Raw genomic sequence first — 14,660 nt, 5'->3', positions numbered from 1 at the left:
CAGAATGATGCCAGGGACAGGCAAGGAGGGGCCCTTGAGCAGGAAGGCATGAATCGCTGAGCCTGCCTAGGCCAGGCTAGGCCCAGGACAAACTGGCAGGAGCCGGAGTGCCCTCAGGGTCAGGGAGGCTAGCACAGTCCCTTTGGTGCTGCTGACGGCCTGTGTCTTGCTGCCCCCAGAGGTGCCCCGTAATGACACGTGTCCAGAGCTGCCTGAGATCCCCAATGGCTGGAAGAGCCCGTCGCAGCCTGAGCTGGTGCACGGCACTGTCGTCACTTACCAGTGCTATCCTGGCTACCAGGTGGTGGGATCCAGTGTCCTCATGTGCCAGTGGGACCTAACCTGGAGTGAGGACCTGCCCTCCTGCCAGAGGGGTGAGTGTACCTGTTCCCCATATTCTCCTCAGTACAACCTACAAGCCTCTCTCCTGGATTCTGACCCAGACTCCAGCCATTATTAACTGGTATTCATAGCCTCAATTTCCTCATCTGTGAAATGGGATAATACTTTCTCATAGGGTCATCCGCCAAGTACTCCGAGTATTTCGTTCCTGGTATATGGCCAATCAGTATTTGTTGACTCTGATGGATGGGAAGGGGCAAATGAGGAGATACACCAGCAAAATGGTAGGGGCAAATAAATAGGGGTGGAGCCATATGCCATAAAGATGTTGGCTGACTTGGAACAAAGCCAGCGTGGACTGGCTTTTGCTGAGTTCTACTTGGGCTACTTCCCCCCATCGCCCCCCACCCATAGTGACTTCCTGCCATGACCCTGGGGATGTGGAGCACAGCCGACGCCTCATATCTAGCCCCAAGTTTCCCGTGGGGGCCACTGTGCAGTACATCTGTGACCAGGGTTTTGTGCTGACGGGGAGTGCCATCCTCACCTGCCATGACCGCCAAGCCAGCAGCCCCAAGTGGAGCGACCGGCCCCCCAAATGTCTCCGTAAGTCTCAAATGAGGAGGAGGGGAAGATGCTGCCTCTGGAGGCTAGGGGCCTGGCACCCTCACTGGGCTCTGCCTGCTTTGCAGTGGAACATCTCAAGCCGTGCCACGGCCTCAGCGCCCCCGAGAATGGTGCCCGCAGTCCTGAGAAGCAGCTGCACCCAGCGGGGGCTACTATCCACTTCTCATGTGCCCCTGGCTACGTGCTGAAGGGCCAGGCCAGCATTAAGTGTGTGCCCGGACACCCCTCACATTGGAGTGACCCCCCACCCATCTGTAGGGCTGGTGAGTGCCCTGCCACCCCCGGAACCTCTGCCTGGCCCATAGGGCTGCTCTGGCAAAGATGTCAAGTGCTGAGAACCAGAACCCTCTGCCCATGCCCCCTTCCTGTTATTCTTGGTCTCCCCAGTCTCTGCCAGATCCTTCTGACCTGGTGACACCAAGACAGATTCTGGGATGGGCTCTCCTTGGACAAATCCTTCCCATGATCAGCCCACTCCCTACCTTAGTGGTTTGGTTCTTTGGGCTCATCCACTGCCCTTGGCCCTCCCCTCTTGTTCCAGCCTCTCTGGATGGCTTCTACAGCGGCCGCAGCCTGGATGGTGAGCCCCCAACCTTGAGGGCCAGGGAAATAATCTCCCTGCCCCTAGTTCTCACAGCTCCCAGGCCATGGGTTCTCTGAGGAGGGAGGGCAGAGAAAGAGAGAGGTCTGGGACTAGCGGGGCAAAAAGCTCCTTCCCTGCCCCCAGCCAGCTAGAGGGAGCTGGTGGCTGGATGCCCCTGGGCAGAGGTGAGGGGACGTGGGACCCAGGCCTCTGCCCCAATCCCATCCTCTGTGCTTTCAGTTGCCAAGGCGCCTGCTGCCTCCAGCACCCTGGATGCTGCTCACATCGCAGCTGCCATCTTCTTGCCGCTGGTGGCAATGGCGCTCTTGGTGGGAGGTGTGTACCTCTACTTCTCCAGGTGAGTCTGGCTTCCCTTCCTGCCCTGCACCCCTGACTCACTCCTGCCCAGCACTCCTGACTCACAGGCTTCTCTGCCACACAGGCTCCAGGGGAAAAGCCCCCTGCAGCTGCCCCGAACACGACCCCGCCCTTATGACCGCATCACCGTGGAGTCAGCATTTGACAATCCGACTTACGAGACTGGAGTAAGTACCCATACCAGGCTTGACACCCTAATCAGGACCCAATCCTATGCTCCCTTGGGCAGACACCCCTAAGGGTCCTGCCAAGCCCTCTCTCTCTTTCCCATTCCCTTTCCCTTTCCCTTGGGAAGGTGGATTACGGACTGATGAACCTTTTACAAGTTTCCAACTCCCAGCAGTCTCTTTCCTTTGCAGGAGACGAGAGAATATGAAGTCTCCATCTAGGTGGGGCAGCCTGGGGAAGCCGGCTCAGCCCTGCCTCACAGCCCAGCAGCAGAGCTCCCAGCTTCCTGCTGTCCCTCCACCTCCTGTACATACCACCTGGGAAGAGATGCCACCAATCCCTCAAAACGTTGTGCTCTCCCCGCCTGCAATGCCCCCCAGGGCCTATTTTCTTGGTACCACTGCCCACTTAGGGCCCTTCCTTGGGTCCAAGTCAGGGGCATCTGCCTCTAGGCAGAACACAGCTGGGGCACAGGCATCAAGAACCAGCATTCTCCTGACTCTCTTTCGTGCCCTGGACCTCCAGCCTGGAATTCACAGGCAGAGCGGGAGCGCCTCTCTCCACGTGACCGCCATCCAGCCCTGGCATGTAGCGCCCTGCAGCAGGGTTAACTTGACGGTGGCGGAAACTGTGCCAGGGCGCTCCTCACAGGGCCATCACCAGTGGCCAAAACTGCTCTCAACAATGACCTCTGGGTAGTCCTGACATGCTGACATCAGCCCCCTGGGGGGAGGGGGTCTCTAGTCTTTCTCTAAGGCCCTGGGAATGGTCAGTTCTGCCTTCTATCCCTTTCTAGGGGAGGCAATAATTCTAAGGGATCCTAAAGGGTTTAGGGACTCTACCCCAGGCTCAGGTTGGGCTTCCCTAGGCCACACCACTCATGCTCCACACCAAAGCAGGACATCCCACTGCTCCCCTGGCAGCCCTGCACCCTGAAGAGAGGGAGACCTTCCCCTGATGTCAGTCTGGCTGTTAAAAACATCCTCTTTCCCACTAGCCCCTCCCCCAACCCCAGCCCCCTGTCAGGCTTCCCTCCTGGCCACTGCGTTTTGGGATAAGGGGAGTGGGCAGGCATATTCTGGAGAGGAGCAGAGGTCAAAGGGTCCAGGAATTTGGCATGGAACAGGGGGTCAGAGCGTCCCAGGGAGAGGCCCAGAAGCTGGCTGCAGGCCACTTTGTACATGTAATGTATTATACGGCGTCTGGGCTCCAGCCAGAGAACAATCTTCTATTTCTGTTGTTTCCTTATTAAAATGGTGTTTTTGAAAAAAAAAACAAGCAATGGCCTGGTGGATGGTATTTTCTTGGAGGGAAGGAAGGTGGGAGATAAATGGGATGTGGACTTTAGGACCAGAAGGCATGCTGGACCTACCAACTGATCATCTCCAGATTTTATCAAAAACCAGTCATGGGAATTCCCTGGTGGTCCAGCGGTTGGGACACAGCACTTTCAATGTGGTGGCCTGCGTTCAATCCCTGGTCAGAGAACTAAGATCCCGCAAGCTGTGTGGCGCAGCCAAAAAATATACAACAACAACAACAGAAAAAACACAGTCACGTGCCGGTGCTTCAGGGACTACTGTCCCTACAAGGTCAGTGCAACAGATGGCATGTGAAATGAGAGGTCCCAATTGCTGGTGCCACAGGGGTATGGGAGCCCAGGAACTCAAATGCTTATCAATCCCGATGCTTCATTTCCTCCTCTTTGCTAGGTCCAGAACTGCAGGCTGGCACATTCCCAAGCCTCTCCTCTGAGCCACTGTATTGCTGAAAAAGCCCAGGAAGCCTGACGCCTCTCTTCTTTCGCTTCCTTCCAGCTAGCAAGGCTTAGGAAATTGGAATAGGAATCAGAGACTGAACCCCTGAACATGAGGCTCTAGTCTGTTTTGTCCTCAGAGAACATCCAGACTGTCAGGCGCAGAGGCAATGCAGCGCAGGGGCCTGGCTCCTATTTTAACAAAAGCTGTATCCATGGACTCCAGAAAGAGGTGACTGAAGCGGATGTGCTTAGGTTTGCCATGTTTGGTTCCTCCCAGCCTCTATGCCCCTTCCCTATGGCCCCCAGAACCTCCTGAGATGTGTTTAGCCAGCCTTGGTCCCCATCATACATCCATGCTTAGAGGTATGCTCTAGCATGGCTGCTCTCCAGAGTAAGAGCAAGAGGGAGGCAACAGGGAGTTAAGGGCACTCAGAAGCCAGATGACACAAAATCTCTGACGGAAATAGTAGCAGCAACCAGAAATTCTACAGTCATCCAGCGGGGAGGTCTTGACCACTCATGGCTGCCCACCTCCTTGTTCTACCACAAGCCACCTTGAAGGATGGAGCAGCTCCAGTCTATGCAGGATGCAGTGCCTAAATTAGCCACAAGAGGTCACTTCCGAAGGCATCTGTAACCCACCTGCTCTCTCTCCTCAATCCCCCTGGAACAGCCAGGGCTGGAGCTCTCCAAGGTGGCACCAACTACTGGCCCCACTGGGCTGACCTCATCCTCCAAGTTCTGAGAGGAAGGTTTGTGGAGTGATTAGTTCCCCTGGCACTTGTCAACAGAGCCAAGTATTATTTCCCTCTTTAGCCCATTAATGCCTATGTCTGTTCTCAACAGCAATGATGGTGTTGATCAAAGCCAAGCCTGGCTCTTTGGACATGTGCCAATGGCTTACTTTTCTGCCCCATAATACCTTCAGGCTGACACATCAACAGAGCTGGGCCCTGAGCCGTAGGAAGGACGCCAATGGGAGAGGGAACATGATGTATCCATTTCTGAGGGTCTGTGGCATGAAATACAGCCTAAGAAGAGATGAGGTCCGCCCACTTCCATACTTCTAGCTCAGCCCTCCTCTCTCTGAGGGCCACATCTCTGGCCCATAGCCACTAAGATTTCTTGTTTGCTGAGGCTGGTAGAGGGCAGAGAGGGCCGATCTACATGATATACTCCCCTGCGTGATCAATAAGGCCCAGGACTTTATCGTTCTTCCCAGACAACAACAGGATCATTAGGAAAGTCAGAAAAACGGAAACCTAAGTCCACACACCGACATCCCCACCCTATCCAATCATCCTCCTTACTCTCCCCAAAAAAGCAGCAACTCCTTGCAGGCAGTTAGACAGTATCCTAGCCTGGGAATCAAGAAGGCTGTTTCATTCCTAGGTCTGCCATAAATTAACTATGTGAACGAGGCAAATCACTGCTCTTCTTTGTGCATCTGGAAGTGAGGAGATTAAGAGATAGTTTTTAAGCCCTTTCCAGTTTTAGGCTTCTGAGAATGCTAAGTACACCTTAACATCAAAAGTGAGCCAGGACACAGCTACCTGGTAACAACGCCAACTAAACGCCTAGTGTCAGGCACAATGATGCCACTCCCTTCTCCACCGCTTCATCTACAGTCGGTTAGAGATAACTGGCAGTCTCTGAAGATGGTACCAAGGGCAGGGGCGGGCGCCGTGGAGAGCGTGAAGCCCCGCCCAGAATTCGAGGTGAGGCCTTTCAGACTACAAATCCCAGCATGCAGCACGGCAGCTCTGAAAAGTATCTCTTTCCGGCAGGCAAATCACTCTTCCCCGAGTCTGTTACCGTCCACTGCATCGCATGCACACGCAACTACGGCCCCCATAACCCACCAGCGCCATCGCGATTCTTGCTCCCAGGATGCAATGCGCTCTCGTTCGCCCTTTGGACCCTTTTGCGCATTGCAAACTGGGAGTTGAAGTCCACTGTAGGCAGGTAGCTGGGCGTTGTCAGCATTACAAACTCTTCGCTTTGGGCTTCCTCTTGGAAAGCAATTCTCAGGGACAGTGATCAAGAGAGGGTAGTAACGGGCAGGTTGACCTCTCCTTTCATCACCACGAAAGGCAGGAATGCTCAGGCTAAAATTTACTGCTGGGAGCGGGAGGGAAGAGGGAACAGTAGCCATCCAACCCGACACCAAAAGCATCGTTTTCCGTCGCGATGGCTTTTCTTTTCTCTTTACCAATATGGCGCCTGGTCCAGCCACACCTGACGCTGGAACCAGAGTCCAGTACAACATCCCTAGGAGTACTTGCTGTCACCGACAGCCTACCAGCTCTAGCCAACACCACACTTTGCTCCTTTCTGTTCATGCCTGAGGGCATCAAGGACACGGTGGTTTATATCCCACTACCAAAATGGCGAAAGGAGAAGCATTCTTGTTAGGGCCTGCAGGTGACAATACGCCTGCGCGGAGCCGGCTGTGTTGCTGTGGGGCGGGAGGGGAGCATCCTCAACACGCCTGCGCGGGAACAGAGTAGTCTTGGTCTATACTCAAACACCAATGGATGAAGAATCCCCATGTTCCTGCGGCTGCGCGGTGACCCTTAGGCGCTCTCCCAGGCGCCTGCGCGAGACCTCAAGTCCCGCCCTTTTCTCTCAGTACGCTGGCGCAGGGCAGAAAGGCGGGGCTTCGGCTCTCCAGACGAATGCCAGCGCGGCTGCGCGCTGGGGGGTACCCCCTCACTGCGGCTGCGCGGGAGCCCGGCCGCCGGCTGTCACTGCGGTTGCGCGCGGCGAGCGGCGATCCCGGGGCGCCTGCGCGGGTGGCTTTGCGGGCGCTCGCGGTAAGTTTGCGCCAAGTGCGCGGCAGCCGGGACGCAGACGGCGGCGGCGGCGAGAGGCGGAGCCCGGGGACCACCCCCCATCACCCTCCCCGCAGTCACCTCACGTACCACAACCTCACCTAACCTCTCACCCCCACTGCGATCCCCCCAACCCCGGGATGGCAGCGCCCGCCAGCTTTCCCGGCCGGACCAGCGGTCGCCAGCACCGGCTTTAGCCTGTGGGACTAGGCCCCGCCGAGGCCTGACTCCCGGAGCCGGGACCCACCGTGCAGCCAGACGCCGGGCCGGGGCTGAGGGGCCGCTCCCCCCTCACGGCCCGTGGGGAGGACGCTGCCGTCCCGGGGACTGGGGGCCGGGGGGTGGGGGGGGTGCCAGGGCGAGGAAGTCGGGACCCGTGTTTGGAAAAAAGAAGGGGGGCCGGGGTCAGGAGCACCCCCTCCCCCCGTTTCCCCCCTCCCCCCGGGGTTGGGGGGGCCGGAGCAGAGAGCGCCCAGCTCGGGAGGTGGATGAATGTGGGAGAAAATGGAGACCAAGACGATCGTGTACGACTTGGACACGTCGGGGGGGCTGATGGAGGTAAGAGTGGCCCTCCTCATCCCCTTCCCCCAGCGCCGGGAGGGAACCTCCGCCCTCCGCCCCACAAAGCCGGCCCTGAGCTCGCAGCGCAAGAGGGCCGGGGGCCGGGGGGGGCTCTTCCTCACCCAGACTCTCCCTCCCATCTTTGCAACTCGGGGGGTTACGCTCAGCCGCCGAGGACGTTTGCAGCAGTTTCACCTACCCGCCGCCCTCGATTCGCTCTCCCGAGGCGCCAACCCACTCCATCTCGTTGCACCGGCGGGCCTCCCCACCCCCTTCTTGTCGGCCCCTTTGTGCTTCCCCCAGCACGTCCGGGTACTGGGCTTCAGGCCTCTCCCGAGCCTGGCTTTGGAGTCCCCCACTGTCCATACAAGGAAGTGGCGAGAAGGGAACCGCGCACCCTCTCCCCATCCCCCTACTCTGATCCTCCCCATTTGGAAGAAGCCGTTCTCGTTGTTGTGCTGCAGGAACGCGGTTAGGTTGGGCTCCCCCTGGTTCCGGGGGCTGAGAGGTTCTGGGAGCAGGCTGGATGGGAGGAAGAAGGACAAAAGGGGGGAGAGGGGTGGGTGACGGAGAAGCCGCGCCGGGGGGGCGACGGACCGCCCGGGACCTCCGGGTGTGCACACACGCCATTTGTATGTGTGTGCAGCAAATCCAAGCTCTACTGGCTCCCCCCAAGACGGACGAGGCAGAAAAGCGGAGTCGGAAGCCTGAGAAGGAGCCCCGGCGAAGCGGCAGGGCCACCAACCACGACAGCTGCGATAGCTGCAAAGAAGGTGGGGATCTCCTGTGCTGTGACCACTGCCCGGCCGCCTTCCATCTCCAGTGCTGGTAAGGTCTGGGGACCCCTCCGGAGCCCCTTGGCGGACCCTTCTCGGAACATTCCTTCACCCGGCCTACCCCTGGCTGCCGAAATAACGGGCGCTTGCAGCCGCTAGCTTTCTGCAGCCGCTGGGGCCAGCGCCTCCCCGCCCCCAGGTGCTACCCGGATCCGGCCGTTTGGGGGGGGAGGAGCAGCTGTGGGTCCGGACCCCGAGGTGGGGGTTGGGAGGGGTGAGGAGAGCCCCATCTGGGATTGGAAGTCGCTGAGGAGCCGGGACGGAGCCGGTGGGGCACGGCCGACGGTGGCGGGGAGGAAGGGGAGGAGCTCCGGGCCCTGCGCCGCTCGCCTCCCCGCGCGCCTGCCGCCCTCGGGCTCCTGCCTGGCTGGGCTGTCCTCGCGGTGGGTGCGCGGAGCCCTCGACGGCCGGAGCTGCCCTGGTCCAGACCCGCGGGACCCGGCGCCCGGGCGCTCCCGGCTGTGGAAGAAATCATGGAGGGTGTCTCTCGAGTCCGCCTCTTCTCTCTGCCTCTCTGTTTACAATATGGCGACCTGCCTTTAAATTATATTTTTATTCTCAGCGCCATTTTGGCTGCATATATGATTTGCAAACGTCTCCCGGGGAACGGTGGGGGTTGCCTCGGGGTCCTTTCTGCGGAAGCTCTTCGGGGGCCGGGGCTGGGATCTTGCCGCTTTAGTCCCCTTTCTCTGCCGCCGCTTGCCCCCTGTTGCCTGTCGGAGCTGCCTCCCTCTTCCCTCCCCGCCCCGCGCTGCCGCCTCTTGGGAAATCGGGCCGGGTTAGACAATTAAAATTGCCATTGGGCGCCGATTTCACTTCTCCGCTCGGGATCGGCGAACCCTTCGCTGCAGAATTCTTTGCTGCCAGGGTTAGGATTGTGTGTGGTGGCTCCGCAAGGGCATTTTTAAGGACCGGAGCAAAAAAAGCTGTGCGCTGTCCCCCCCACCCCCTCCCGCGACGCTTACTGAACGCGAGGGGAGGGGAGAGACCGAAGAGGGAGGGAGGGACCAGGGTTGGTCGCCCGCTGCTTGATCCTCCTCTGCAGCTCAGCCCAGAACAATCCGGCCAAGAAGAGTTTAAACTCCAGGTTCTGCCTGGAGAAATCACCTCTGCCCTCCACAAAAATCCCACATCTGCGCCGGGACCCCGACTGCATCTTGTTCTGATGGGTCTTGTTCTGTTCAGCAACAGTTGACTGAGGCAGACGTTTATGAGAGGAGATGGCTGGAGAGAGCGGGAAGGAGAGGGGCTGTTCTGTTTGTTCCCACCCGTTTTTGATGTTGCCTTTTTTAGCCCTCTGTTTAAAAAAAAAAAAAAAGTGAGGTTTTCCTTAAACTCTCTACACAGTTCCATTCACATTCTGTTTCTCGGTTGGTGGAATAGTGCCCACTGTATATTTGTACTAATTGCAGGTTTTGGAACACTTATTAGACAGATGACTGATACCGGGCAAATTAAGTCTGTAGTCAGAAGTTTTGTAGGAAGCTCCCATTACCATTCCCAAGATTCCTTTGCCCAGGAGAGCACCCTATCTTGGCTTGTAATGTTGCAGGGACAAAAATGATTATCCTGGAGGAAGCTTTGCCAATGGCTTTAAAATTTTTATTGTGAAGTGACTAGTACCAGCAGTAAGGTTCTGTGGTTTTTAACCTTTGCTTCCTGTTGGTATAAGGTGTAATCCACCTGGGGAAAAAAATCTCCTGTCAGGTTTCCTGTGCTGTTCTTGAGCACAGAAGAGATTTGTACCTGGATGTGTTGTGTTGCTCTGGTTGAGAATTAAACTTGAGGAGCTGATTTTTTGTGTGTGTGTGTGCTTGTTTGATACATACTAAGACTGAATTGTAGACTTCTTGATTTAAAATGTGGGTTAATGTTTTACCTGTAGAATGAAGTTACCGTTAACCAAGAATGGTGATTCCCATACTGAGTGAGAATTTTGTAAGCTCTTTATTATTGTTTGTTTAATAAAGCTGAAATTGTTTATTAGAAACTTCAGGCATAGAAAAAGTGTGCTGTTTTGCCTGAGATTGGGCTTTCAAACTATAAAACCTAACCCCTGAATCTTTGAATTTGATGAGTTCAAGTCTTGTCAAATTGTAACAATTAACAGTTCTACTTTAGCTGGTAGGAGAGAGGGAGGGGTTTCTAGCTGTTAGTGAGATTCAGACTGCATTTCATTGACTACTTTTTTTTTAAGACCATGAATGGGAACTGGTAATCAGAGCTTTGCGAATCCTAGTAAATGAGGCAGAGCTTGTTTCACATCTCCAGTTCCCTCTTTGAAGATGCCAGGACTGAATGTACCATTGACTTATCTGAGTAGTTATATAAATCACAAAACGTTGCAGATATTGGTACAAAGGCAGGAACCCTTCTTTCAAGTGAGGCTTACCCCACTTTCCTGCCTCCTACCCCACACTCTTTCTAGCCCAAGTGAAGTATTTCATTAACCATCTCAACCCAAGTAGTTAGGTCAAGCACTTAATGATGTCAGAAAATTTTGATTCCTGGGTGTGCTCATGGTAATTTGTCCCGTTATTGTTTATTTGTGTCATGTGGGAGTGAGGGTAGGAGGTGTGACTATATTTTCTCTTGCTTCCCTTTTTAACTAAGACTGGATTATTTAGGTAAGCATAGTAATGATAATTTTCCTTATGTACAGAATGTTCAAAAGTGAAGATGGCGTTTTACAAACCCTGTAGGTCATAATTGCAGTGCTGCTGTGGGTCTCCATTCAAAATTCTGTGAGACAAGTCCTCTTTCAGTCTCTGGTGGCCTTGCCAGCTTGCCTCCCAGTGAACAGCATCTAGTAAAATGCTCCCGAAGTGATTCTAGGCAAGCTTTACCTCCTGGGCTTAGTGACATGGCCATAACCACAGGGGATTTTTCCTAAGATAATCTACTGGAGGAAATGACTGGTCACATAAGCTGTATTAATTGTCTTGTCTTATCTCAGGGGCCAGGGCTCTGTATGAGGAACAGTCCTTTCTTCCCAGTTAGACTGGGAGCTCTATTTCTGGGTTTTCTCTGATGATCTGGGTGAGGGAATGAATTGTCCTGTGTTCAGTACCATGAACTCATTGAAGAATTAAACTTGAGGAGCTGATGTCTTCATATTTGTTTAAGTGATAGTATAATCATTTTATCCAAGTTTAACTGGTTTATCAATTATTCAGAGTGGGGTTAGGGGTCACTAAACCTGCTCCTAGAGAATTAGGAAGAGATGTTTTTAAGTGTTCCCTGGGGAACCTTACCTTTATCATAATTGTCGTGCAATAAGTTGAGCTTTCCGAAAATACTGATCTCCATGGACTGGTCTCTAAAAATTGGCCTTAAAAAAAAAAAAAAAATTAGACTAACTGGTGGAGCTCTGGTTGCCGCCGACCCATCTTTCTGTTTGAGATGGATAGGATTGTTCTCACTGATAAAGTGAATACCATGGGCATCGGTAATGAGGCTGACTGGAACCTGGATGGTTTCCTCTGATTGCATTTTGCTCCAAACAGTCTGAGGGACCAGAACGGTCTGGTTGAGAAGTACATCTACCTCAGCAGACCTCAGCATGGTCGCTTCCCGTCAGACAGATTTCTGTAGCATTTGCCTCCGCATGTTATATTTGGAATTGTTGGCCGGCTTTCCTCTCTCTGGTGTTGGCAGCATGATCCAAAATGAGGTTTTCGAAGAATGAGAGTAAAAAGGTCTCTGTGCACAGGCAAAACTAAGCTCAGCTTGGAGTTTTGCATATTTAATTTTCAGTGAGTCATAACAAGAAAGGTTTCACACACACAGTAGAAAACTGCCTTGCAGAAAATCTATACTGTTTGAACTTTTAAGGAGGTGATTTTTCTGATTTTGTTGTGTTTATTAGCTCGTCATTAGAATAGTATCAGGCAAGTGGTGAATTAAAATACATTTATTTTAACATTATCTTATGCATCTTTTGTTTCTGACATTCCAAGTGCTTGGAAGCCTGGCACTGAAGAACTGGAGGTGACAGCATCTGGACTCCCTCCCTTCACTCTGCCCCCTCAATAGTAAAATAACTCAACAATAAACAAACCTAATTTGGTTTTGTGTGTATTTTATTTATTTTTGCATTTGCTGTGTTGTGTTGGAATCTGGGTGTGTAGTATTGTTTTTAAATGGTCCACTCAAACAGGAGGGGTCTAGTAACATTTAACTTTAACTCAATTTCACATGCATGCTTCGTCAAATTAATGTGGAGCTCCAGGGCCAATTTTTATGAAATGAGTACTTTAGTTCAAAGATAAGGGATAATCGCTGTTTAAAACTATAAGACTAATACTGGGTATGAGTTGTTTACTCACAGAATGTTTGTGACCCAGATGGCTTTGGTTGAGAAAGGAAGCGTCAGAAATATTAAAACCAGAAAGAGAGGTAATACTTCTCAGAGGTAACAGTTTTTGTGTAATTTAAGGCAAGTACTTAGTGGTACTGTTGTAGGAAATTTTTCATTTCGGGCTTGTCCCAAAATTAATTACCATACTCAGTGAAAGGTGGGATGCAGTTATAATCTCATCCATCTCCTGCTGTTCCTTAAGGCTCTCAAAGTACTTTACAGATGGGGTCCACTAGTACATTAGTGTTGTTTGGGGCCTTTGTAAATGAGTTGTGTGGTTTTTTACATGTTTAAATGTGCAAAAGCCATATTTAGGTACAGCCTTCATTTTAATCTGGAGATGAGATTCATGTTGGTCTTTTTAAAATTCTTAATCAAGTATGTTTCCAAGAGATTTTTTTTTTTTTTTTTTTTTGCGGTACACGGGCCTCTCACTGTTGTGGCCTCTCCGGTTGCGGAGCACAGGCTCCAGACGCGCAGGCTCAGCGGCCATGGTTCACGGGCCCAGCCCCTCCGGGGCATGTGGGATCCTCCCGGACCGGGGCACTAACCCATGTCCCCTGCATCGCCAGGCGGACTCTCAACCACTGCGCCACCAGGGAAGCCCCAAGAGAATTTTTTTAAAGCCAAATCATAAAGACAAATAAATTACCTGATTTGAACTGAAAAGGAATTCAAATTGTCACTACTGTGTGTTGAATGAAACACTGTTTTTTATTAAGCTCTGAGTGAAAGTACAAGTGTTACTCAAAAGGGCTCAGTGAGTTTTCCAGGTTCATCCTTCTAGCATTTGTTGGTGCTTCATTCCTTTTTATGGCTGAATGCTATTCTGTGTATGGCTATACCATATTTTTGTAGTCCATTCATCAGTCGATGGATATTTGGGTTGTTTCTTCTTTTTGCTATTGTGAATAATCATGCTGTGAATACTTGTGTGCAAGTTTTTTTGTGGATATCTGTTTTCATTTCTCTTAGGTATATACCCAGGAGTGAAATCACTGGGTCATATGGTAACTCTTTAACATTTAACCGATGAAGAACTGCCAGACTATTTTCCAAAGTGGCTGCATCATTTTACATTCCCACCAGCAGTGTATGAGCATTCCAATTTCTCCACATCCTTTCCAATACTTGCTATTACCTGTCTTCTTGATGAAAGCCATCCTATGGCTATGAAGTGCTATCTCATTGTGGTTTTGATTTGCATTTGCCTGGTGGCTAACGATACTGAACATCTTTTCATGTACTTCTTGGCCATTTGTATATTTTCTTGGAGAAATGTCTATTCAGATCTTCGTCCAATTTTTATCAGCTTATTTGGTTTTTTATTATTGAGTTGTAAAAGTTCTCTATATATTCTAGATACAAGTCCCTTGTCAGATAAATGATTTGCAAGTCTTTTCTCCCATTCTGTGGGTTGTCTTTTCACTTCCCCTATCTTTTTATTTTTAAATGTTTAGTCTTACCTAGAAAAAGATGGTTGATTTAAGCACACTTAGATGTCTTTGCCTATATTGTCTATGTAATGACAGTAAGTAAAGGATTTCTTCTGTGAACTCAGTCAAGATGATGTGTCTCAGTGGAGGGAACCTTATGATGATTTGGTATGTTGCTATTTCAGCTTTTCTGGGTGACCCCTCTTAGCAAAGAAGTCTAAGGCTGGAAGTTACCCTAGAGGAAGTATAAAAAATCCACCACCTGCCCTAAGGCAGGATGCCCACCTGGCTCCCACCAGCCACAATAGAAAATTTCTGTGTATAGGCACTTCTCATACTTGGAGGCCCCTGGTTCCTGGTTTAAGGAGGAAGATTTTAATCACCTCAGTTTGATTGGTAACTGCTTGGGGTGGAAATAACTACAGATCAGTTAATGAGCTTTTGATCCCGGTGAACAAGAACAAAAAGTTGTTCGAACAGTGCAGTGAACTCACCTATTTATACGTGTCTTTGTGTAAGCCCAGATAACAGTAAATAGGGAGGCGGCATGCAGAGAATATTTGCTTGAACGTTTTATATAGCTTATAAAAAGAAACCGTCTGCTTTGATGCTCCCTAGAAATGCAGGTGTCCTGCTTCTTAACAGAAATGGGTATATTTTTTCTTCTACAAGTGATATGGCGTTAGAAGATAGATGAAGCTGAATGTTGTTTGCTTTGAGTTATGAGTAGAGTACTGAAATCCATCTCTTGAACTTTCTTGTCCCACCCCCAGCGC

General features: G+C 51.7%; 2 protein-coding genes across 2 annotated transcripts in view; both read left to right on the top strand.

Annotated features, from left to right (window-relative positions):
• The window catches only part of SEZ6 (seizure related 6 homolog), a 45,310-nt gene extending 41,947 nt beyond the window's left edge, over positions 1–3,363 (top strand). The window contains exons 11-17 of the mRNA XM_065896754.1: positions 180–374; positions 757–948; positions 1,035–1,232; positions 1,511–1,549; positions 1,793–1,910; positions 1,995–2,097; positions 2,274–3,363. Of these exons, the coding sequence (XP_065752826.1) occupies positions 180–374; positions 757–948; positions 1,035–1,232; positions 1,511–1,549; positions 1,793–1,910; positions 1,995–2,097; positions 2,274–2,306 (878 nt within the window). The 3' untranslated portion in view covers positions 2,307–3,363. The remainder of the gene's footprint in view (positions 1–179; positions 375–756; positions 949–1,034; positions 1,233–1,510; positions 1,550–1,792; positions 1,911–1,994; positions 2,098–2,273) is intronic.
• A 3,286-nt stretch (positions 3,364–6,649) lies between these two features.
• PHF12 (PHD finger protein 12) overlaps positions 6,650–14,660 on the top strand; it is a 39,527-nt gene continuing 31,516 nt past the window's right edge. The window contains exons 1-2 of the mRNA XM_065896685.1: positions 6,650–7,249; positions 7,899–8,080. Coding sequence (XP_065752757.1) covers positions 7,184–7,249; positions 7,899–8,080 — 248 coding nt within the window. The 5' untranslated portion in view covers positions 6,650–7,183. The remainder of the gene's footprint in view (positions 7,250–7,898; positions 8,081–14,660) is intronic.

Source organism: Phocoena phocoena, chromosome 19, assembly GCF_963924675.1.
Source record: "Phocoena phocoena chromosome 19, mPhoPho1.1, whole genome shotgun sequence".
Taxonomy (NCBI): Eukaryota; Metazoa; Chordata; class Mammalia; order Artiodactyla; family Phocoenidae; genus Phocoena; species Phocoena phocoena.
The sequence above is the reverse complement of the archived record's forward strand: the minus strand, read 5'-3'. Positions and strand labels throughout refer to the sequence as shown.